This window comes from Bufo bufo, chromosome 7 (assembly GCF_905171765.1).
Source record: "Bufo bufo chromosome 7, aBufBuf1.1, whole genome shotgun sequence".
Taxonomy (NCBI): Eukaryota; Metazoa; Chordata; class Amphibia; order Anura; family Bufonidae; genus Bufo; species Bufo bufo.
The window spans coordinates 186,800,817-186,826,909 of record NC_053395.1 but is presented as its reverse complement, the minus strand read 5'-3'; the positions used below and the strand labels follow the sequence as shown (position 1 = coordinate 186,826,909).

The following is a 26,093-nucleotide window of genomic DNA, read 5'->3' as shown; positions in this document are numbered from 1 at the left end:
GATGGCGGGGGATAGACTTTGCCGTTAGGGTAGCTGCCAGGTGCCACTCCAGAGCCACACCCGTACAGTAGCAACTGGTCAGGAGGACCAGGAGATACCTATGAAGGTATCTACAGAAGTACAGGCATGAACAGAAGTACAGGCATGAACAGAAACCAGGAATAGACAGGACAGAGCCAGAAGCAGTGGGAGATAAACAGCCCCAGGCAGAGCTGCACACGGATGACGATTCCCCCTCCGGGGAAGCCAGGAACCCACTTCTGCAGGCGGACAAACAGACATGAACAGAAGCAGAGTAAACTGCCACAAACAAGAACATAAACAGGGCAACAGAAACAGACGCAGATACAGCTCTGGACAGATTCAGATACAGACATGAACAGGCAAAGACATAACATAGCAACCAGTGGCGTAGCTACCAGGGAAGCGGCTGCTTCGGGGTCCCAGCTCAAAAGGGGCCCGGGAGCACAGGGCTGGGGACAAACAGTAGGCAAATGACAGCAGCACTATTAAGTTTACTTTATAAGGCTGCCTCCTCTCCCTGGTCCGTGTGGCGATCTCAGCCCCAGCTGTGCTCCTAGCAGATCTATTCCCCATTGCTGAGAGGATCAACGGCACTGCACATGGAATCAACCAGAAGCAGTGCTGGAGATGGCCGCACCAGGAACATCTCAGCAAAGTAAGAGACCGCCCCCTTAGAAAGGAGCAGGCTAACTAATGAGCATCAGGATAAAAAGGGGTGCGCTGATTGGCTGGTGTGATCCAAGGGGAAGAGACCTGTGCACTCCTAAACAGATTCTTGCAAGAGTCCTTCCTCTCCCTGCACTAGTTGTTTTCCATGCCCCTTATACTCCCCTCTGCTCCCAGGTGCCTCACTGCTCCCCTCTGCTCGTCTCACTGCTCCCAGGTGCCTCACTGCTTGCCTCTGCTCCCTCCTGCCCCCAGGTTCCTCACTGCCACCAGGTGCCTCTCTGCCTATTGGGTTCCTAACTGCTCCCAGGTGCCTCACTGCTCCCCTCTGCTCCCAGGTGCCTCACTGCTCCCCTCTGCTCCCAGGTGCCTCACTGCTCCCCTCTGCTCCCAGGTGCCTCACTGCTCCCCTCTGCTCCCAGGTGTCTCACTGCTCCCAGGTGCCTCACTGCTCCCCTCTGCTGCTTCCTGCCCCTGATGCTCCTTCCTGCCCCCAGGTGCCTCGCTGCCCCTGATGCTCCTTCCTGCCCCCAGGTGCCTCGCTGCCCCTGATGCTCCTTCCTGCCCCCAGGTGCCTCGCTGTATATACACTTTAAAATTTTCACATAGGGGCCGACTCACCATGCCCAGCCACTCTGCATCACATTCATTAAAAGGGTGCCCGCACTGCCCAGCATCTGCCCGCCCCCATACATGATGATGAGTTGAGCTGCCTCTTCTGCCTGCCTGCATAGCGCACTGCCAGCCAGAGAACAAGCTGGCAGCACGCTATGTAAATTAATCTCATCAGGTAGCGCAGTTGCATCCCGCCAACTAAGTGAAGTCCTCCTCAAGGGGTGCAGCAAGCAGGAGAAGCAAACGAGAGGAGCAGCAGCACGGCGGAGAAAGGCACAGCAGGCATGCACAGCACTTGTTTTTCAGGTATGTGCCTGGGCCCCCCTTTGCCTTACCTACTGCTGCACTAGTGCATAGTGGTTCTGGGGCCTCTCTGGGCATAAGGAAGAAGGAGGGCAGAGTCCAAGTGGTTGACCCTTTCCTCCTGAACTTCACAGACTGGGAGTGGAGAGGAGGAAAGGCCAGGTACAGCAGCAGGCAAAGACCGGAGTGTGCAGCCATAGGCTGCCATCCCAGTCTCACCAGCCTCCTATATAATAAAAGGCATGCATCTGTTATAGTATAGGAAGCTGGCAGAGGCTGCGATGGCCATCTGGCAGCTGCATGCTGAGAGCTTCAGCATGCAGCTGCCAAGTAGCCAGATCAGAACCTCTGCCCAATTCTTTCTCTGCCAGCCTCCTGTACTATAGCATGCGGTACATGGCAGCCTCCCCTCTCTGCTCGCTGTTCTGCCATCTACTAGTGCTTATTATGGCACTCTTAAGTTACATATACATACATGTGATGCCAGGATGGTCCTGAGCTGGCAACGGGTGCGTGCGTATGTGTGCCATAATAAGCACTAGTACATGGCGAAGCAGTGGAGGCTGCCATGTACTACATGCTATAGTACTGGAGGCTGGCAGAGGAAAGAGTGGGTAGAGGCTGGGATGAAAATTCCAAACACCCCACTTTCCCAATGTTTTAAATAAAGATAAATAAACATAAAAAAAAGCATTGCCATGTTCAAAAGTGTCTTCACTATTAAAAAATAAAAATACATTTTCATGCACAGTGTACGCCGTGACTGAAAACAATCAAAACACGATTCAACATTTTTTTGGTTACCCCAAAAAATTGAATATTACTGATCAAAAATTGGACCAATAAAAACTACAGTTCATCGACCAGAAAAAGAAGCTTCAGTTCTTTAGGCAGAAATATAAAAATAAAATAAAACTTTAGCTGTCGATACAAAGACAAATCGTTTTTTTCAAAGGTTGCATTTTAAATAAAAATGTTGCTGTGGGGCCCAGTCAGGTCTAGCTATGCCCCTGATAGCAACCAAACGGAACAAGGAATACCACAGAACAAGGAATACCACACAGAAACATGGACAGACATGAACGGCAGCAGGGACCCCAAGGGTCAGTAGCAAGGGGCGAAACATCATAACTAGGCACAGAACAAACAAGACTGACCGACAGATCAACTAAAACAGAACTGACCCAGAACACACGGATACCAGGGAGAAATACCCACCCAACGAGTGCACCTGTGAGGATTAACCCTTACAGGTCAGGGAACCAGAACACAGCACAAGGCTGCAGTACCGAGCATTGCCCATGGCAGCCAGAAAACACAGATACAGTCAGTCAAAGGGGTACAAACGTACACAGGCAGCTTCACACCAGATACCGCAGCCAGCACGCAGCCCCTAGCAACCAGCCTGCACAGGATTTCGGCCTGCAGCCAGTACGCCAGGGCGCATGCAGCCAGCCTGCACGGCATCACATGGCACGGTGAACCACACCGTGACAGAGTCGTTACTTTTCTACAGAATGCGACTCCACCTAACATTGGCTCCTACTCTACCACCCTGCCTGCCTCAAAGAATCTCAGTGTAGGGGCGTGTAAAGCATCCTATAATTCTCGTCCAGTGCTATGACTTGGCTCAAATACGTTTACTGCTTTGCAAAGAATCTATGAGCAGTCTGCTTTACCTTAACGATTAGAGAATCGACTTTACTCGTTCGAAATTCGTCCCGAATTTCCCAAAAAGTTCTGATACAAACCCAAATTTTTTGTGATTCTTTCTGGGCGGAGAGGGGGATAGAGAGAGACAGACATGGAGATGTTCTCTCTCGAAGTGACAGGTCTTGATGTTGCGGTGTTCTGGAGAACTCTATGGTTCCTGTGAACCCTGGTTTGGAAACACTAGTCTACATGGCAGCCACTGTTTTGTAAAATAATGGCAGGCTCATAATTGCCAATTTGCTGTTTTAAGCAATTTACGTTTTGCATCTTTCCTGGTACATCATAGCCTTCAAGTGCCCGCCCAAGTAGATCTTAAGATCTATGGATGGGAGGCCTTCCCGGGTCTTACTTTGCAGAGAGAAATTTTAACTGGCTGTTTAATTTCTTCTATGGCAGCCACTTGAGTTGTATATTGTAGGATTAGATATCTGTGCCAGTGTAAAGATCCAGTATATACAGAATTCCTGCAATTGTTCTATTCATCTGGATGGGACCTGTAGAACTCCTCGTGTGTCCTACACTCCCTGTATTTTATGGTGGCCATCATGTCACATAACAGGTAGGATTTAGTGTTAGGTTCCCGTCTAATAGAGATCGCCTTGACGTGCTAAGCATCTCACTTGCAAAATAAGTGTAGCATTTGCACTAGAATGTTTTCTATGATTAGGACATTGTGTTTTCAGAGTGCTGCTGCATTACCCTTTTTTTCCTGCGTTTTCTAGCCATGGCAGCATGCACCTGTGGAATGGGATGTGCTGACTGACCCCCTTTTTCTTTGCTCCTTGTGTGTCCTGCCAAAAACAACCCTACTGAAATGTATGTAATGGAATTTCAGTAACAAGTCCGATGAGTGTGCATGCCCACCTATACTGTTTGTTATGTCCAAATGTCCTATTGGTCCAACAGAAACAAGAGGAGGCAATACACTCAACGTATATGATGAAATAGATGCACCTATATAAAATGTTTTATTTAGATTGCATTACAGTACTCCATTAACCTGGTATAATATATTCACATATGTAAAAATAGCTTAATAAAACAACAAAAACCACTTAAAAGTAAACCGCTTACAATGGAGATTTAAAGTCAATGCCAATTATTACCATTGTCACTAATATTATCCAAATGTATTAAAGCTTATGAAACTAAATGAGACCTTCTATTCATTATCCCCAATTTCACCCAATACATTCACATCTGAATGCACGAGGTTACATAGAGCTCTGCAGCTTTTCAATCCTCCCACGCCATCCATTACCGCTGCTCTGTGGAACACAGCCGGTGTAGTCTGCCCTCTTTTGTCATCCCCACAACAGCCAATGATGCAGGGAGTAATAATGAATGTTTCCTTTAAAATGCACCTCAAGAGATATATGCTCTACACTCCAATCATTTCTATATATAGTGAATATTATACAACAGTTCAAAGGCAGTTTCATGCATTTGTGAAGAACACTGACCTTAAAAAGGTCAACTTTTGGGAGAATCGTTTTCAACTTTAGCTGCCATTAAAGGGGTTGTCCAGCCTTTACTAAATGATGGCCTTTTCTCAGGACAGGATGTCACTAGTTAATCAGCGCACCCCCGCGGATCAGCCATTTCGGGCGTAGCTCCATCGCCAGTACTAGACAGCACCCTCAACCTTGTAGTGGAGGGAGTGCGTTACTACAACGTTGCTTCCAATGTCAGACCCCTGTTGATCACCTAGTAAAGGCCTATCCTGAAGATACGGCATTACTTAGTAAATGCTGGACAAACCCTTTAATTATGGTAATCTGCAGGGAGGTGCAATTACTTTTAAGGTCTTCACGAATATAATTTTGGTGGTTATCAAATAACCCTAAAGGGGTTGTCCCAGAATCTAAATTTATCACCTAACTAAAAGGATAGGTGATAAACATCTGATGGATGGGGCCCCCCCAAAATCATTAAAATGGGGGTCCCGAGTATACCATTTATCCTCACAGCATGCCCAAGGAGCTGCAGATGAGCCGCTGCTCAATTGAAGGACTACAGGACTCACAGAGATAACTAAGAACAGCACTTGGCTATTCCCAGCCCATGAAATGGCGCAAAATTGGGTAAAAGTCTGAAATTTGCGATTCACCCTCATAAGCATATATGGAAGTTAATGTCATCAGCTATTAAAGGGGTTGCCTCAAGATTCAAATAGATCCTCTATGCACAGGTTAGGGGGATAAATGTCTGATCATTGGAGGTATGACCTCTAGAACCTCCATTGATCATGAGAACAGGGGTCCTGTGCTCTCTCCCTGCTCCCATGAATGGAGCATCGAATATTTTCTGGACAGCCACTCTAATCATCTGCATGGGACTGAATCCCCACTTCTCTTGTGCTCTCCACCTACAGCCACAACTACACAGAGTTTTGGACATGACTGCAGACTGATTTATTACTGCTTTTGATAGCAGTCGTAGAAGTTGGTACACAGTAAGCATCCTCTAATTGGGGGTACCGACAGCCAACATTTTATCATTTATAGCGGCTTCTCTCCAATTCAGCTGAATGGGATGAACAGCTCTAATTACACTGCACCACCACTACAAAGTAGACAGTGTGCAGGTAAACTCTTGCTGCAGCCCCTTGAAATATCTGATTGACGGTGGTGCCGAGAGTTGGACCCCCCACTGATTGGACATTGATAACCTGTGGGTCATCAATATCATGAAACTGAACAAGCCCTTAAAGCAGGGAATTTGGAGTTATGCAAAAAGTAACTCCAACCCTGATAAAGATACAATATGCCATTATTCAGCACAGAATTTTGGTCCTATATACAGTATATAAAGTGTGCCTTTAACATGATATGGACACTGCCACACAATGCCTGTAATGGAAGTATACAGACACCTAAAAAAAAATAATTAACATTAGGCTGTGGATTAACTATACAAGACATACCTCTATAAAGTCCAAAAAAGCCCTCAAAGCGCAATACTTTCTTGAAGCAGTCAAAACTGTTTTTATACATCAGTTCTCCAACAAAGGAGGATCGTTGGTTCTGCATCCGAGTCTTCACAAGGTCAATAGGGTAAACAGCTGTCGCTCCCACCGCTGGAAATATGATAAAAAAAAGAAGTTATATTCAATGGCGATATGTATAGGAATCCCATATACTGTTTTAGCAACTGAAGAACTATGATAATGATCTGCAGGGCACAGGCAAATTTAATATGGGTATATTAATGCTTTCTACAACCTACAACAAAGCAGTCTATAGAACCATAGCGAACATCTGTATGAGTATGCTTTCACTGAAGGGGTTGTCCCACAAAAAATATTCTATATTTTTCAAACCAGTACCTGGATCTGAATACATGGATACTGAAATTACATATACCGTAATTAAAAAGTTACTATAGTCAATGAGCTATTCAATGAAATGAATCTCTATCGCACCACCTGCTGTTTGTTCTTTTCCTTTTTTCTCTGTCCACCTTGCTAAGGTGGTCGCACATGCTCAGTTCCATCCTTCAAGTACCACCAGCTGATCCTTCTGTTAGAAGCTCTGACAGGTACAAGTAGAGAGTTACAGCAGAAAGGACATGCCCTGTGAAAGAACACACCTGTCACGGACGTTTCCCGCGACAGTTGGCAGGAGATCGGTGACACTGGCAACACATGGTTTGATCTGACAGGTTTTCTGCTTGGATCAAATGACGTCTGTGTTGTTTCTGGTGCTTGTCGCACCTTCTTTTCCCAGGTGTGGCTATTGTGGTCATTTAACCTTCTCTATTTATTGTTGTTTCTCCCACAATGCTGTGCGGTTTATAGCTTCTGTTTGAGTTGTGGATAGCTGGTGTGTGGATCTCGGCTGAGTTCCTGGTGCTGCCATAGCCACTTGAAGTTAAGTGTTTTCTTTCCCTTTTTTATTTTGTTTGGGTTATTTTGAGTGTTGCATTTCCCTGTCATTTGTATTAAGGCCTTAGGGAGACTCCCGTTTGTCCTTCCTTTTGGAGAAACAGCTTGTCTCAGTCCTGACATTAGTACTAGGGTCCAATTGGGTGAGTTAGGACATTATTCCTGTGTATGAACTCACCTATCTCTGGGGTCTGTTCATACTGGTAGTTAGTCAGGACTTTGATTAGGGTTTTACTAGGAGGTGTCCATCTCCTTTCCCTAGTTTCCAGGCCTTATTCCCTCACCCCTTTCCCTCATATGTTCGGTGTGGTGTTTCCCTTCCACACCCGAATGTGACAACACCCCTACAAAAGGGCATGCTTTCCCCTGAAAAAGGACACACCCCTGAGCTTCCAGCTTCAAATAAATCTAGCAACTGAAAAAATGTATGGGGAGATCTCTGTATCCATGTGAGATACAGGGCTGGTTCTAGGTTTGTTAGAAAGAGATTGTAATGTACTATATGATGTCTGGTTTTCATTCTTTACATTAAGCATGGGATAACCCCTTTAAGGCTCCGTGTCCAGTTAACGTGTAAAAAGGTCCATTTATGGATAATCTCCAGTGAAAGGTGAAGATACAACGTCCCACAAGACTGAAATAATGTCATAGTCTATTAGGGCCTTCAAGAAGAAGCCTCACTTTACTTTGCTCATAGACTATGGCAATTATCATCCCACTGTCATACTGTTTTCATAAGCTTGTATATTAAAACCAGTTTATGGAATATAGATTGTATATTTAATAGGAAACAACTTCTTTCATTCATTTTTATGAGACAGGATAATATAAAATTTAATTTTTAACTCACATTTAATTGAATTTCATTTAATTTTGCCTTTCTTTTAATTGTCTAAAGTTTCCATGTTCCTCTCCTCTTTCATCCTCGGTTTTTATTTGCTTCTACGTCTGCCTTTGCACATAATTAAACTGACCGAAGGGTACAGTATCTGGAAGTACTATGTTATTATGGAAGTCCTACTCTCAAGACTGTCTGGAGCCAGAGGTGGCACTGCCCGGTACTGGCGGGGGCCTTGTGATCATGGGCAAAAAAAACAAAAAAACATCCCGTTGTGCTCTATTGAACAATGCAAAGCACCTTCGCAGACCTGTGCCGTCCGCAGAGATTATGTTACATTAACCCAAGCATGCAGACATATCACTCACCTCCAGCAATTGAGCCCAATGAGAATCTGTAGGCAGACTCAGCAACCTGGAGCCAGATGGGTCTACCTATGTCACTGTAGGATTGCTATGGGAGAGAAAATGGATGAGTTTATGGAAAAATGCAGAGAATTCAAAATTTTCTGGTGCAGAAAATCACGTGAGAAGTGGATTTAGTTACAGTTTAGTCTTGATATGTAAGGGGGACCTTTGCAGAAAATTATGTCTGATGCCTGGTAACTTTAAACATGGTACATAGTGAGAAATTTAAGGTGTATTCCGGTTGTGTCAAGTCTTTCCCTATCCACAGTATAGGGTATAATTCTTAGATCAGTAGGGGTTCTACTGCTGGGACCCCACTGTACACCTCGGGTATCCCTGAAATAAGCAGACAGGTTGCACATGCACAATGCACGCCATTCATTTCTATGGACAAATGGGAACCAGGGGTGCACCACCAATGAGGCCAGGTGAGGCAATCTTCTCAGGCAGCACCAGGAAGGGGCAAGAGGGGGGCAGCGGAAGGGCCAAACGCTCATCTCTACATATTCAACTGCATTGCTGTACTCAGGACAGCAATACAGTTGAATGCTGTGACGGCAGTGATGTCTCTCTGGCCCACTGTTTCCTCTAATAGGCTTTAGTCCTAGTTCCTGTAGCCTATCAGAGGCCGGCGTCATCATTATCGCGCTGCCTGAGACGGGCGTTTCAATTTTCGCCCCAGGCAGCAGAAAGGCTAGGTGCACCCCTGTCAGGAATTGCCATACACATTACCTGGTGTCCATTGAAATCAATGATGCATGGACGAGATCAATTATTTTTAGTACTAATTCTATTAATTCTCCACCAATCAGCCGAGGTAGAGTCCTACTGGTGGTGCCTATTTTGCCAGTAAAACCAATAAATAAATAAATAAATAAATAAATTGCAGAAATTAGTTTTAGGACATTTAGAATATTTTCAAATGAAGTTGTATAAAACGTTAGAGATCCTTTAATGCAATAAAGGTTTAGTACAGGGATCAGCAACCTCCGGCACTCCAGCTGTTGTGAAACTACAATTCCCAGCATGCTCCATTCATTTCTATGAGATTTCTGAGAAGAGCAGAGCAAGTATGCATGCTGGGAGTTGTAGTTTCACAACACCTGGAGTGCCGGAGGTTGCCTACCCCTGGTTTAGTATAAGAATTCTCAAAGGGCGGGAAGGGGAAACTGTTGCCCATTTCCAAAATAACTTGTTTTATACAGGTCCGTCATTGTTCATTGTCAAATACTTGCAGAGGAATGCATATTAAAAGGAGGACCCTCGGCTTGGAGGGGATGGAATTTCAGAATATATTTATATATCCTTATTAATTCTCATATCAAACATGAAGTATAGGAAGCGAAGGATAACGGCTGCGCTTTAAATCAATGTGATCTGAGCGATGACAGCTCCTTTACATGTGCCCCACTAGTTTTATCGGGCCGAGTCAAGCCTGAAGAGTTCAGCTGTAAGGGAGTTCACCCAATACGGACACGCTGCCATCAGCAGAGCTCTACCCTGGCAAAGCTCGCCCCAGCACTTGCTAACTAACAAAGATAATTGCAAAAGTTCAAAAGGCCATGTCTAATTATGTTTTCAGAGAGGGATTAAAACCTGCTCTCCTGATGATAGCTGCAGAGTAGCAGTGTCACTAGCCCTTTGTCGCACGTTTTTTTCGTAAAATGTTTAACCTCTCACTATACGCACAAGAACACCCGCTAGAAAAGACACCAAGATCTATATCTAGATGGTTTATCTGTGTAATCGAGGCTTCTGCCATTAGCACGCAACATATAATCTGAAGGATAATTTTAACAAAAAGTGGAGTCAGCGTTATGAATATTGGCTGGGTATTTGCACAGGAGGCCACTTTTTGCTAACAGGTTCACACGAGACAGATACATTATAGGGGTCATTTATTATACGCAAATACGCCTATATTAGGCGTATTTCAGGTGGAGATGGTGGCGCAGATGGTGGTCACGGCATAGGCGGGCCGGCTGATTTACCATTTTCTACACCTGTTTCAGGAGTAGCTTAGGGTTTTATTAAGACCGGCGTCTAAAACGGCGTTCTTAATAAATGTGCCCCTATAGGTTTTCTGATTGGATTTTGTGAGCGGAAAGTCTGCAGCATATTACAATAGTAGCAAAGCGGATAAAATTTTACCAAATCAAGTCACTGCCTGAAAAATTTACAGGGGAATCGGTGAGGAAACTGTCTTGTAGTGTAGCATCTGAATCCACAGCATGTCAATTTATGTTGCCGATTTTGCAATTCATAGAGTGAAATCTGCGATGTGTATTTATTTTTGTTTTTTTATACTCAATGTGGATGTACCCTAAAGGGCAAATTCATATCAGGCAGATTTGTTGCAACAATTTCTGAGGCTGAAAATCAGTCCCATTCATCTGATAGGAAATGAAGGTGCTGCAAGCTAAAATTCAGACAAATGGGACGGTCAGAGAAATTTCTGCAACAAATCTACCATGTGTGAATTCACCTTTATGCTAGTTTAAGTTTTTAGAGGAGTTTGTTTTGCACCTTCTCTTTTTTATACAGTCTACAGCGAAGTATGACTTGTACTACAAAGCATTCTTTTTGTATTGCATTTGTGTTTTTAGCATTTTTGACAAAACACTGCATGTTCTAGGTATGGTGCTTTTTGAACTGTTTTTCCCTTAGGAATCTCTATAGGAGTTGAAAAAAATGTACTTTTAAAGTATGGACAATAAGGAAAATGGGTTTACAATGGGTTCATGAAATTTAAAAAATTTGTAAAAAAAAAAAAAAAAAAAAAAAAGTCTCAAATTTTGGCCACTCTAAATGAAACTGCAAGTTTCTGACACCGTTGCAGTTTTGGTAAAAAAAAAAAAAAAAGAAAGAAATGGGCACAGCATTGATGGCAGAGGGCTTTTTCCTCCACGGCCCAACACATTTACCCATATGTGCACTGGGCACTAATGCAACAATTTCTAAATGGGACCCTCCATCTTTCATAGGCCACCAGTTCTGAATGACAATCTAATGCGTTTGGGGCTATGCTACTGTCCCCCCCCCCCCCATGCCAGATGTTGGTGGAAAGAAGGACTTGGGATGGGCATTTGGCCAACAATCTACCCATAAATATATGAAGGTACTACTCTTTTCAGCAACACACTTTTTATTACTTCTTTCACATTTGGGCTATAGCATTCCTTGTAGTATTTTTTAAGAAAAAAAATAAAAAATGCAGAAAAAGTGCAGATGAGCTAAAGCCAGCCATCCTATACTAAGCAAGACTTCCTCCCGAGTCATGGCTGCCCAGCAGAGGTGATCCGAGAAGGCAGACATGCCGGATTCTTCATCTCCAAGGAGGATTCCCAGTCTTAGGCACACCTGTATCTATATCCCTTCCAAAGACAATTCCCTTCCTTGTAAGCTTCTTCCAGTCGCACAGAAACCGGAGGATTATGCTCTGCCTTGTCTGAAATCACTTTCTTGGCTAAAACATCTATGCTGGTAAATACTGTAATTTTCTTTGAAGGATATGTCTCCTGTTCATTTTAATAGTAGCAGATAAGACACAATATTTAGTTTGCCGAATTTTGGATGTAGATCCATGGAGCCTGGGGACTTCTAAAACAGCAAAAATCATAATGGAAAGCATCTGTAAAGAGGTCACATAAGGAAATACACAAAGATGGCAGGTGTCTTACATCAATGAAGAAATTGCTGAAATTTATCTCTCTTGATTACAAACCAGTCATCTTTGATATAGTGCTGGCTGTATGAAGTCAAATTTTGGACATCTGATCAAAATAACCCACCACGGTGATGCACCTATTTATTAATTAAAGGCGTTGACTGAGATCAGTAAAACTTATTTATTCCAGAAACAGTGCCACTCTCGTTCATGGATTTATTTTCTTGTATTTTTTTTTTGTATTGCATCTCAGCCCTAATGACCTACAAGAAAACCTTTTCCATGAGCAATAGTTGACTTTGCACCATCCACCCACTGGTTCAGGCTGTCCCCTACCAGAACTCCGTGTGCATTTAAGTTTCCGTATGTCCGTATTTCCGTTCCACAAAACAATAGAATATGTCCTATTATTGTCCGCATTACGGACAAGGATAGGACTGTTCTATTAGGGGCCAGCTGTTCCGTTCCGCAAAATACGGAATGCACATGGATGTCATCCGTATTTTTTGCGGATCCCTTTTCTGCGGACCGCAAAATACATACGATCGTGTGCAAGAGCACTAATGCTGGCCATATTTATGGAGCCTGGGTGGACAGTCAGGTGCCATGACTCCTTCATTCAGGCCATGTTCACACTTGCACTGTGGTTTCAGAACACCCAAAGGTTTAGTCAACTCCATCACAGGATGATTACGGGCGTCACCCTACAGATGCCCTTGACTTCTAATGGGATACAATAAGCTCTGCTGCTTTGCCAAGAAGAATATCACTGCATTATAGTTCTAGTCAAATCAGAAATTTTCAGTGCCGCCTCTAGCTTAAAAGTGAACAGAGCTTAATGTGAATGCTCAGTTCAGGCAGGCAGCTGTATTTATGCAGGAGGATAAGAACTACCGGACACCTTTGAAAGAAATGGGGCATGTGGAAATCCAACATGCCTGACTCTGGTTTCCCCACCAACGACAGATGTGGACCCATACACATTATCACTGCAAAGCCATGTGAATTACGTTTTATGGCTTTCGCCGCCCGTGCCGTGCTCCATCAGGTGCCGCATGAAGGGGATATACACACACATATATATATATATATATATACACACTGCTCAAAAAAATAAAGGGAACACAAAAATAACACATCCTAGATCTGAATTAATTAAATATTCTTCTGAAATACTTTGTTCTTTACATAGTTGAATGTGCTGACAACAAAATCACAAAAATTTAAAATGGAAATCAAATTTTTCAACCCATGGAGGTCTGGATTTGGAGTCACACTCAAAATTAAAGTGGAAAAACACACTACAGGCTGATCCAACTTTGATGTAATGTCCTTAAAACAAGTCAAAATGAGGCTCAGTAGTGTGTGTGGCCTCCACGTGCCTGTATGACCTCCCTACAACGCCTGTGCATGCTCCTGATGAGGTGGCGGACGGTCTCCTGAGGGATCTCCTCCCAGACCTGGACCAAAGCATCTGCCAACTCCTGGACAGTCTGTGGTGCAACGTGACGTTGGTGGATAGAGCGAGACATGATGTCCCAGATGTGCTCAATTGGATTCAGGTCTGAGGAACGGGCGGGCCAGTCCATAGCATCAATGCCTTTGTCTTGCAGGAACTGCTGACACACTCCAGCCACATGAGGTCTAGCATTGTCTTACATTAGGAGGAACCCAGGGCCAACCGCACCAGCATATGGTCTCACAAGGGGTCTGAGGATCTCATCTCGGTACCTAATGGCAGTCAGGCTACCTCTGGTGAGCACATGGAGGGCTGTACGGCCCTCCAAAGAAATACCACCCCACACCATTACTGACCCAATGCCAAACCGGTCATGCTGGAGGATGTTGCAGGCAGCAGAACGTTCTCCACGGCGTCTCCAGACTCTGTCACGTCTGTCACATGTGCTCAGTGTGAACCTGCTTTCATCTGTGAAGAGCACAGGGCGCCAGTGGCGAATTTGCCAATCTTAGTGTTCTCTGGCAAATGCCAAACGTCCTGCACGGTGTTGGGCTGTAAGCCCAACCCCCACCTGTGTACGTCGGGCCCTCATATAACCCTCATGGAGTCTGTTTCTGACCGTTTGAGCAGACACATGCACATTTGTGGCCTGCTGGAGGTCATTTTGCAGGGCTCTGGCAGTGCTCCTCCTGTTCCTACTTGCACAAAGGCGGAGGTAGCGGTCCTGCTGCTGGGTTGTTGCCCTCCTACGGCCTTCTCCACATCTCCTGATGTACTGGCCTGTCTCCTGGTAGCGCCTCCATGCTCTGGACACTACGCTGACAGACACAGCAAACCTTCTTGCCACAGCTCGCATTGATGTGCCATCCTGGATAAGCTGCACTACCTGAGCCCCTTGTGTGGGTTGTAGACTCCGTCTCATGCTACCACTAGAGTGAAAGCACCGCCAGCATTCAAAAGTGACCAAAACATCAGCCAGGAAGCATAGGAACTGAGAAGTGGTCTGTGGTCAGCACCTGCAGAACCACTCCTTTATTGGGGGTGTCTTGCTAATTGCCTATAATTTCCACCTGTTGTCTATCCCATTTGCACAACAGCATGTGAAATTGATTGTCACTCAGTGTTGCTTCCTAAGTGGACAGTTTGATTTCACAGAAGTGTGATTGACTTGGAGTTACATTGTGTTGTTTAAGTGTTCCCTTTATTTTTTTGAGCAGTGTGTATATATATATATATATATATATATATATATATATATATATATAGATAGAAGAAAAAGTCCAGTGGGAGCACCAGCCAGCATGTGGGTGCAAGGTCCAACGTAGGGTAACGGCAATCCCCAATGGTATAGAGAACAAAGAAGTAGGACTGCACTCCAAGATAGTGATAAAATCAGCAAGTGGTTTATTCACCCATAATATGGCAAGTCTTGCGACGTTTCGGCTCACAAGAGCCTTCCTCAAGGAAGGCTCTTGTGAGCCGAAACGTCGCAAGACTTGCCATATTATGGGTGAATAAACCACTTGCTGATTTTATCACTATCTTGGAGTGCAGTCCTACTTCTTTGTTCTCTATATATATATATATATATATATATATATATATATATATATATATATATATATATATATACATACACACACATATATACACACATATACACACACACACAGTACCTTGCAAAAGTATTCACCCCCCTTGACTTTTTTTTGTGTTTTGTTACATTACAGCCTCAAGTTCAATGTTTTGTTAATCTGAATTTTATGTGATGGATCCGAACACAATAGTCTAAGTTGGTGAAGTGAAATGAGAAAAATATATAAATAAAACTATTGTTTAGAAACAGAAAACAGAAAATTGGCACGTGTGTATGTATTCACCCCCTTTGTTAGGAAGCCCATAAAAAGCTCTGGTGCAACCAGTTACCTTCAGAAGTCACATAATTAGTGAAATTATGTCACCTGTGTGCAATCTAAGTGTCACATGATCTGTTATTACATATACACACACCTTTTTTTGAAAGGCACCAGAGGCTGCAACACCTAAGCAAGAGGCATCACTAACCAAACACTGCCATGAAGACCAAGGAACTCTCCAAACAAGTAAGGGACAATGTTGTTGAGAAGTACAAGTCAGGGTTAGGTTATAAAAAAAATATCCAAATCTTTGATGATCCCCAGGAGCACCATCAAATCTATCATAACCAAATGGAAAGAACAAGGCACAACAGCAACGGCCGCCCACCAAAACTAATGGACCGGGCAAGAAGGGCATTAATCAGCGAGGCAGCACAGAGACCTGAGGTAACCCTGGAGGAGCTGCAGAGTTCCACAGCAGAGACTGGAGTATCTGTATATAGGACGACAATAAGCCGTACGCTCCATAGAGTTGAGCTTTATGGCAGAATGGCCAGAAGAAAGCCATTACTTTCAGCAAAAAACAAAAAGGCACATTGTGAGTTTGCGAAAAGGCATGTGGGAGACTCCCAAAATGTATGGAGGAAGGTGCTCTGGTCTGATGAGACTAAAATTGAACTTTTCGCAAAAAGAAAACGCTTTGCCTGGCGCAAACCCAACACATCACATTACCCAAAGAACCCCACAGTGAGACATGGTGGTGGCAGCATTGTGCTGTGCGGATGTTTTTCAGCAGCCGGGACGGGGAAACTGGTCAGAGTTGAGGGAAAGATGGATGGTGCTAAAGACAGGGATATTCTTAAGCAAAACCTGCACCACTCTGTGCGTGATTTGAGGCTAGGTAGGAGGTTCACCTAGTCAAAGCCCAGATCTTAATCGAATAGAAAATCGGTGGTCAGACTTAAAGATTGCTGTTCACAAGTGCAAACCATCCAACTTGAAGGAGCTGGAGCAGTTTTGCAAGGAGGAATGGGCAAAAATCCCAGTGGTAAGATGTGGCAAGCTCATAGAGACTTATCCAAAGCGACTTGGAGCGGTGATTGCCACAAAAGGTGACTCTACAAAGTATTGACTTTAGGGGGGTGAATAGTAATTATTTTGTCCTATTTGTTGTTTGCTTCAAAACAAACATGTTCAAAGTTGTCGGCATGTTCTGTAAATTAAATGATGCAAATCCTTAAACATGTTAATTCCAGGTTGTGAGGCACCAAAACACGAAAAAAAAAAGTCAAGGGGGGTGAAAACTTTTGCAAGGCACTGTATATATATATATATATATATATATATATATATATATATATATATATATATATATAAAAATATATATACACACACAACAAACACATACTTCTGGAGGCCAACATTTTAAGGTAGAAAACTATACAGCATTTAGTGGAATATGCTACAAATTGTTTTCAATGGATTTGTAGGAAATCAGAGAGAAAATAACTCCATGGGAGCTGTAAAATACAAGCATGTGCATGAGGCCTTAGGGCTCCTGCACACGACCGTATGTATTTTGCAGCCCGCAAAAAACAGGTCAGCAAAAAATACGGATGACATCCATGTGCATTCTATATTTTGTGGAACGGAACAGCTGGCCCCTAATAGAACAGTACTATCCTTGTCCGTAATGCGGATTATAACAGAACAAGTTCTATTTTTTTGCGGAGCGGACACATGGAAACGGAATGCACATGGAGTAACTTCCGTTTTTTTTTTTGCGGACCCATTGAAATGAATGGTTCCACATACAGTCAGCAAAACAAAACGGACACGTAAAGAAAATACCATCGTGTGCATGAGCCCTTAGACTGATGGTAGAACCCTGAAGAAATCATCAGAATCTGCTAGACGGCTCAAGAGATGGGAGGATCTTTTCGAAACTGTCTTACTGCTGGAACCAGGGGTAGACTGGTTACTTAAAATGGCCCTGGAAGAACCTTAAATTGGCCCCATGTTTTAGGTGGGTCCAAGTTGACAGAAGGCTGGGTAACACCAGTAGGCAGGGTCAGCAATACCGTAGCGCAAAATACTGTCCCATCTGAACTATATACCACAGTGCAGAACAATATATCGCCCCAAAAATCCCTCTGTAGTGGACACCGAGAGATACCATTTTCTGTGCACCTCCAGTGGTCTCTGATTAAGGTATGGAGCAGGAGGCATAGGAGCTGCGATGCGGCCACGGCAGTTAAATTCAGGAGGGCATGTGTGGTCGCTGGCAGGGTGAATCCGTACCTGATTCTCAAAGCTTTTTTTTACTTCTGAGGGCTCATTATGTACCCAGCCAGCAGCAGACAGGAGGGCTCAGTTGGCCCCATAGGCATCGGCTCACGAGAAATCTCCCTATAAGGTTTATGGCCAATCCGCCCCTGGCTGGAACCCAATTTTATTTTTAGAAAGCAAATTATTACTTCCAATAGCTAATACAGCGCCAACATATTCAGTAACACTGTACAGTGGTTGCCTCCATTCAAATCACTGCCTTTCCCCAGTGGGGCTTAGTCTCGCGTCCGAAGTTGCAGCTGGTGTGTTTATTCCCATGCATTTTTGCAGCAGTTTTCCATAGCCTTTTATACAGCAGGGGACTACATATAAAGCTGCATGAGACAGCCACCCAGCCAGTATCTGTGTACGCATTGATATCAAGTGTATGGAGTGTGTGTGTTTGGGGATGGGGGAAAGAGGTTAATTCTGGATGAAGTGATCCTGTTCTAGGGAATGATGCAGAAAGGTGTAAATGAAAAAGAGAATGTGATAGGCCAGCCTAAAATGATACCTTTCTAGGGCACGCTTACAACCGTGGACGTTGCCAGCTGATTATTTGGGGTAGCGCATGCCAGAGAACCGATGCAGTATGAGAAAAGTCTTGGAGATGGGAGCGTGCCCTCATGCCTCTTCATGAGACCATTACCCGTCAGCTTACTAGGCCCCTACTGTAGCTCACTATCATCGACAGTACAGGGAAGGGGGGGGGGGGGGGATAGAATTCTGCTGCTTGAATACAGTAATTAGGTTTGATTAATCACCGCTGTGACATTAATCAGGCTGAATTCTCTCCCAGGCTTTGCTCAGACACCTAATTTTTCTGCCCCAACAGGTGTCTCATAAATGGCTTTCAGAGGAGCAATATATAGAAAGCAGCAGAAGACGTGGTTCTGTCAGTCTCCCTACATGTCAAAACAGCACATCGAGGTGAACCCTCTGCCGGAACAAACAAATGCCATTTACACGTGTAGACTCCAAACAGGAGAGAAAAAAAAATCACTATAGGTGCAAAGTGTTGTAATAAAGCCTCCATCTGCATTTAATATTTATAGATAATGGGAACCTAAATCACTGAATGTCAAAGTTTCTGCTCAGAGAGATCCACGGCACACCATATGTTCTTCATCAGAAAATTTTTAATGCATAGTAATTTTTAGTAATTTTACATCACTTTTGTTCCGTCCAGAGCAAATGATAACGCATAACAATTGATCTAGCAGTGCAACCCAACGTTTCGGTCGGTTGTCGACCTTTGTCAAGGGATCTGTGGCTAGCCAATTGACGCATATCCTCTACGAGCACCCACCACAAAAGGGTGTGCAGATCACATATTTTTCTTTTTTTCTTTTTAAAGTATCTGCTCAGACTGCGGCCCGGACATCACAATGCACAAGAGAACAAGATTTTAATACGTAGTCTACTTTGGGCAACCAATTTTCCTACACAAAGAGTGTTCAGTCTAGGCCAGCAGGCATGCTCAACCTGCGGCCCTCCAGCTGTTGTAAAACTACAACTCCCACCATGCCCTGCTGTAGACTGATAGCTGTACGGGAATGCTGGGAGTTGTAGTTTTGCAACAGCTGGAGGGCCGCAGGTTGAGCATGCCTAGTCTAGGGTAACACACTCCATATGACGGCCGCTTTTCCTGGATCGAACACTGCTCCTCTGACTCAAACTCCCAGCACCATAATGACTGGCTCTGCTGTACTCACGGCACCTTAAGTCATTATGATGCTGTGAGCTCGGGTCAGAGGAGCAGTGGTCGGTCTGGGAAATGCAGCTATCACACGCTGTGTTTTTCCCAGACCGATTACGCCTGTGTGAAAAATGCCCTTAGGGTACATGTGCATGGCGGTGCAATTTATGTGGAATTTACATGTGGATTTTGCTACGTCTCCGTCCCAGGTTCGCACCACAATCCACACGTGCTGTATTACTTGCAGATTTTGAGCCGGATTGGCATTGCAAAGGGTGAAATCAGCACTACAGATCTGAACGCACAAGGAGGCTGGGGAGAGGTGAATGCAATGCTCCCTGTGTTGGTTCTGTTCTCACCACTCCCTGGTCTTCTCCTGCAGGTTCCCCACCCTGTGCCGTGTCCTGCGCACCACATGAAGACGTCGGCACGCTCTGCGACCTCACTCTGTGCAACGTTGGGTGACAGCATAGTGCGGCAGGAAGAGCGCTGGACCTCATGAGAGGCGACGGCGTCCGGAACACAAGAGGCGAGTTGATTATTATTTTTGGTCTGATCTGAAGTCTGATTGTGAGTCTTATAAACATTGGGGGCCTGATCTGAGGTCTAAATGGGGGTCTTAATAACATTGGGAGGGTCTGATCTGTGGTCCTATAAACATTAGGGGTCTGAGCTGAGGTCTCACAGGGGGTCATATTAACACTGCATTTCATGGGGACAGGCTCTCTTTAATCCCTACTTTGGACTACAGGACGTGGTGATTTTTTTCATCTTTTCATCCCCACATTTTAAAAGCCACACATTTTTTTATTTTTTGCGGGATAAGTTGTATTTTTAAATGGCACTATTTTGGGTAACACATAATGCATTTGATAAGATTTGGTGGGTGACATCATGAAAAACATAGCAACTTCACCACTGTTTTTTATTCACTTCTCTCCTGGCAGTGGAGGCCGTGTGCTGCCTGTTTAAGGGTAGGTTCATACGAAAGATTTTGAATACCTGCCTACAAAATTCACTGCAGAACTTTCTTTTTAACCAATGGATGTTTACTTCAATACAAAACTGCATTTTGGTGCGAATAACTGTTGAAAAAAACAAAAAAAACACACAAAACCACATGGTCACTTATGAAGCTGTATTTTTTTTAATGCTCCCCATTCATTTCAATGGGAAATTCAACATGGATTCCGCCTCAAGATAGGGAATGCTGCTTCTTTTTTCTACACGGGGGAAAAAAAAGCAAGTGCTGCCTCCCACTGAAATGAATGGGTGGCTGTTTTGAGGTGTTTTTGGAGCCGATTTTGGTTTTTGGTGTGAACTGGCCCTAATACAACCGGGATCCACAAGCAATTGTATTGCAGCTTCTAACTAGCTGCTTGCCGCAATGTACTAATAGAGTGCAGGGCGGGAAGGGGTTAATGGTTCATTTAATTCTCCAGAGAGGAAAAAAATTGTAAATATTATTTTGTTCTTCTAAAAATATCCAAATTGTGGCTTCCATGAATCCTGCTGGCTGATTCAAAGTCTCCATGGAAAGAATGGGGTATTTAGTATTATGTCACTGTAGATCTCCCTGCACCCAGATGATAGAAGCGTTGCTGCACTCACTCGGCGGGGCTTGATTTTCTACACCGGCTTCCTTGAATAACTTTTGCCTTCTCCAATAAAATCTGTTTGTAAAATGTAAGGAAAGAAAGGAGCGGGAAAGAATAAGATTACGTTCGGGTGTCATTTGTCTCTGTTGGTGGGCCAGCCAAGCTCAGTGTTGTGACATTCACCAGCCCGGAGCGACAGGTTGTGAGCAATTTCAAAATAAGCTAGAACCCGACTTCCTGCACATCTGTTCTTAACACTTCTGAGGCACCCAGCAGGCCTGGCAGGTATGCACTGCATTTGGGAGGGGCACTAGCTAGCAAGAGGTTTTCTGGAAGTTCAAAAGCGAATTATGGAAAAAATAAATAAATAAAGAAAGAAATAAAAACTTGAACATTTTTAAAATAAATGTTCAATTGGCAATTGTCTGTATTATGTATGTGCACCTCTTCTCATATGTACAGCGCTATGGAATGAATGGCGTTTTAATAATAAATAATAATAATAATAATAATAATAATAATAATAATAATAATAATAATGTGGGCTCTGCAGCAATTGGTTTCAGACTACCAATTTTTTTTATATTTTTTTCAAAACCATTTTTTGTTGGCTTTTTTTGGAGCAAAGATGTCTCAGCCAGATGTTACATGCTGGCCAATAGGAAATTATAAAACACCCTAAAACAAGGGCGGACTGTAAGCTTAAAGGCTCCTTTCACACGGGCGAGAATTCCACGCGGGTGCAGAGCGTGAGGTGAACGCATTGCACCCGCACTGAATCCGGACCCATTTACTTCAATGGGGCTGTGCAGATCAGTGGTGATTTTAACGCATCACTTGTGCCTTGCGTGAAAATCGCAGCATGTTCTATATTCTGCGTTTTCCCCGCAATGCAGGCCCCATAGAAATGAATGTGGCTGCGTGGAAATCGCAAGCATCCGCAAGCAAGTGCGGATGCGGTGCAATTTTCACGCATGGTTGCAACCCCATTAAAGTCTAATCACTGTATTATTTTCCCTTATAACAGTGTTATATCTTCCTTCAGCAGGACTTGCTCTGACGTCACCACGCGGTGAGCGCCATTACGTCAAAAGGTCCTTTTGCAGGTCCTGAAAGAAGAAGAAAGAAGACGATGCTGGTCGCGCGATCAAGTGGATGAGGTGAGTTATGTTTTTATTATTTTTTAACCCTCAATTGACATTATACTTGGCATTCTGTATTAAAGAATGCTATTATTTTCCATTATAACCATGTTATAATGGAAAATAATAAAATCTACAGAACACCAAACCCAAACCCGAACTTGCGCGGAAAAAACTGAACATCGGAACGCAATCGCACACAAAACTGACTGCAATTGCGTGGTTACTCGCGCGGGTTTCCCGCAATGCACCCCCAACGCATCCGGCCCTCACCCGCGACGCCCATGTGAAGGGGGCCAAAGTGATGCTGGAAAAAAACCTAAGGCCTCTTTCACACAAGCGTGACTGGTTGGCTCCAGATGCGTTCAGGATGCGTTCAGTGAAACTCGCACTATTTTGCAAATAAGTTTAGTCAGTTTTGTCTGCGATTGCGTTCAGTTGTTCATTTTTTTTCCGCGTGGGTGCAATGTGTTTTGATGCGTTTTTCACGTGCGTGATAAAAAAACTGAAGGTTTACAAACAACATCACTTAGCAACCATCAGTGAAAACGCATCGCACCCGCGCTTGCCAGGGCTGCGTTAAAAACACAGAATATAGAACATGTTGCTTTTTTCACACAGCGCAGAATTGATGCGTGAAATAAAAGGCTCATGTACACAGATCTATTGAAATCGATGGGTCAGGATTCAGTGCGGGTGCTATGCGTTCACGTCACGCATTGCACCCGCGCAGAAAACTCGCTCGTGTGAAAGGGACCTAAAAGAGGCCCTTATGTTGTAGGCAGATCCAAATTGACAGAGGACGGGGCAACACAAGTAGTCAGGGATAACAGAAGTAGTCGAGGCCAGCAATACCGTAGTACAGTACAAAATACCCAGCAGAAATAAATACTACGGTGCAGCACAAAATACTGCTGTCCCCACTACAGTATTCAACTGTATCACCATCCTGAGGATGGCAATACAGTTCAATTCAGGAGGGCGCCTGCAGCCACTGGCCAGAAGTATAAGTACTGGATGCCCCTAGCATTAATTACTACTGAGCGCTCCAGATAGTTAGGTATCCAGCCGGCAGCCATGAGGAGGGCTCGGGCATCCCCCGGGAATCAGCCCACCAGGAAATTTCCATGGAGGGTCCATGGCCAGCTGCCTCGTACAAACTCAGTTTTTCAGTTTTTATCCGTAGTGGTGTTTTAAGACAGTTTTTTTTGCGTTTTTTGAAATCACAGAATGCTCCGGTTGTGGTGTTTGTTTCCTTCCTTTTTGTACATAGTTCTTTATTGAAAAAACAAGTCTAAAAAATGCAGTTAAATATTGCATAAGTAAAAAATGAGTAAAAAATGCCACACCCAAAAAAGGTTGTAAAAAATGGATATAATTCATAGCACTTTTTATAAGCCAAAAAAGCACTCCCCCCCCCCCCCTTCCCCACCCAAAAAAATAATAATGGCAGCACCCTAAGAAACGCTATGGTGACAGCCTAAGTATAGCTAAATATACACAAGCACTTTGGGTTAAAAAGCTATATGCAATCTAATATCTTTTATCTAGAGTACACTTAAAGGGGTTTTCTGAGATTTGTATACCTGGGACCCCCGCCGATCAGCTGTTTTAAGAAGGCACCAGCACTCCTGTAATCACCGCAGCCTTCTCCGTGTTAACCAAGCACAGCGCCGTGCATTGTAAAGCGGCTGTGCCTGGTATCGCGCAGAGCCCCATTCACTTCTATGGGAGTGAGCGCGATACCAAGCCCAGCCGCTATACAATGTACGGCGCTGTGCTTGGTGAGCAGGGAGAAGGTAGCGGTACTCACAGGAGCGCTGTTGCCTTCTCAAAACAGCTGATCGGCGGGGGTCATCAGTATAAAAATCTCGAAAAACTCCTTTAAAAAACAAAAACAAATTCTATTACAGAATCCATAGAGAGGTCTAACCTCTTATTAGACAGAAAGCAGACTGGCTACATAGAGTATGTCTTGCTCTGGAGGATTAATCAACCCACTGATTTCACTAGAAACCATGTAATGTTTTAGTTGCCCTGTGGAGGCGCTGCAAGGAAACTGAACACTTACTACCAGATTTACACACAGATTAAAGCTGATCAGTGGGGGCTCCAGTAATGGGACATCCTGTGATCACCTTTATCTTTGGGGGACCATTCTCACTAAAGGAAAGGGGGCTGTGAAAAGTGATCTATATGTATTAGTCTAAGGCCTAAGGGCTCATGCACACGACTGTATTTTCAGTCCGCATCCGATCCGCATTTTTTGTGGATCAGATGCGGACCCATTCATTTAAATGGGGCCGCAAAAGATGTGAACAGCAAACCGCGTGCCCCGCAGAAAAAAAAATTGAACATTTCCTATTCTTGTCCATTTTGTGGACAAGAAAAGGCATTTCTATCATAGGGCAGGAAGTGCCAATCCGCTAAATGCGGAGTGCACATGGCCAATATCCGTGTTTTGTGGATCCGCAATTTGCAGTCCACAAAAACGGATACAGTCGTGTGCATGTAGTATGGATAGAAAATGACAGGAAGACTGTATGTGCATCTGTTTTGATCCTAGTATGAAAACTGATATATTTTCCTAATTTAAAAGATTTTAATTGATTGCATCTGATCATTATAGTACCATCGACCTAAGAACGCGGTGGGATAAAGTCCATGTTATGATTCAGCTCAAATACTTTCCAGACCAAAAGAAATCTAATGTTCTCCAAGAACACTCAGTTTCTTTGTTAGAAAATGTAATTATTTTCCAATATTGTTTGTCACATACTGAAATAAAAATAGCTAATGTTTTTTTCTACAAACTGAAATTTCACATTTATTTATATTATTTGGGGTTGTTCACACCTGCGTTGGAGGCGCGGTTGTGGGCCTCAGTCACTGATTCAGTCAAAGACGGAAGAGAGAAAAGTCCTGCATGCACGACTTTCTTCTGCTAAGACCTCTTGCCCACTACCGTATGCCCTCCGAGATATACGGTTCGTGAGCAGGCCATATGTCTCGGAGCGGCATTGATCATGCGCTCGAGAGCGCACAGCATCATAGATTACAATAATGCTGTGCACGTCGGGCCACCCGCAGGACTATTGTCCCGCACTTATATGATCATATGAGTCCAGGACAATAGTCCCGCGGGCGTCCCGACGTGCACAGCATCATTGTAACCTATGATGCTTTGTGCTCCCGTGCGCACGATCAATGACGCTCCGGGACACATGGCCCGCTCATGGAGCGTATATCTCGGAGGGCATACGGTCGTGTGCACGAGGTCTAAAATAGGGGACCCTGAAGGGAAGCTGAATGACCCTTATGATAATCAATGGGATCTGTTTGTCTTCTTTCAGATCAGTTATGTGCCGCGTTCAGCACTTCTATTATTTTCGTTGTTCTGCTCCTCTAATGGTAAAGTAAGATACTTGTATCCGGTTATTGAAATGTTTTTGTTTTTTATGTACAATCTGAGCATTGACCTGATTTGTGCATATAGGGGGTAATTTATTATACTAGGTGTATTTCAGGTGCAGATGGTGGCACAACGGTTAGTTGCTCAGCAATCTGGGACTTCTCCCCGCTCACGCCAGGTCTAAAAAAAAAGTGGCCGTGGTGTGGGGAAGGGGATGGGTCGGCAGGGCCGTCTCATTCACCATTTTTTTTACACCGGTTTTAGGCCTCATGCACACGACCGTTGTGTGCATCCGTGTCCGTTGTTCCGTTTTCCGTGATTTTCAGCGGACTCATTGACTTTCAATGGGTCCGTTGAAAACTCGGAAAAGGCACCGTTTTTCATCCGAGTCCGTGATCCGTGTTTCCTGTCCGTCAAAAAAATATTCCTGTCCTATTTTTTTGACGGACAACGTTTCACGGACCCATTCAAGTCAATGGG

The 26,093-nt window shown here is 44.1% G+C and overlaps 1 protein-coding gene across 1 annotated transcript in view; it reads right to left on the bottom strand.

Annotated features, from left to right (window-relative positions):
* Positions 1 to 26,093, bottom strand: part of SLC25A12 (solute carrier family 25 member 12) — a 152,329-nt gene that overhangs the window by 44,635 nt on the left and 81,601 nt on the right. The window contains exons 10-11 of the mRNA XM_040441758.1: positions 8,414 to 8,498; positions 6,248 to 6,400 (exon numbers count right to left, since the gene is read on the bottom strand). Of these exons, the coding sequence (XP_040297692.1) occupies positions 6,248 to 6,400; positions 8,414 to 8,498 (238 nt within the window). The remainder of the gene's footprint in view (positions 1 to 6,247; positions 6,401 to 8,413; positions 8,499 to 26,093) is intronic.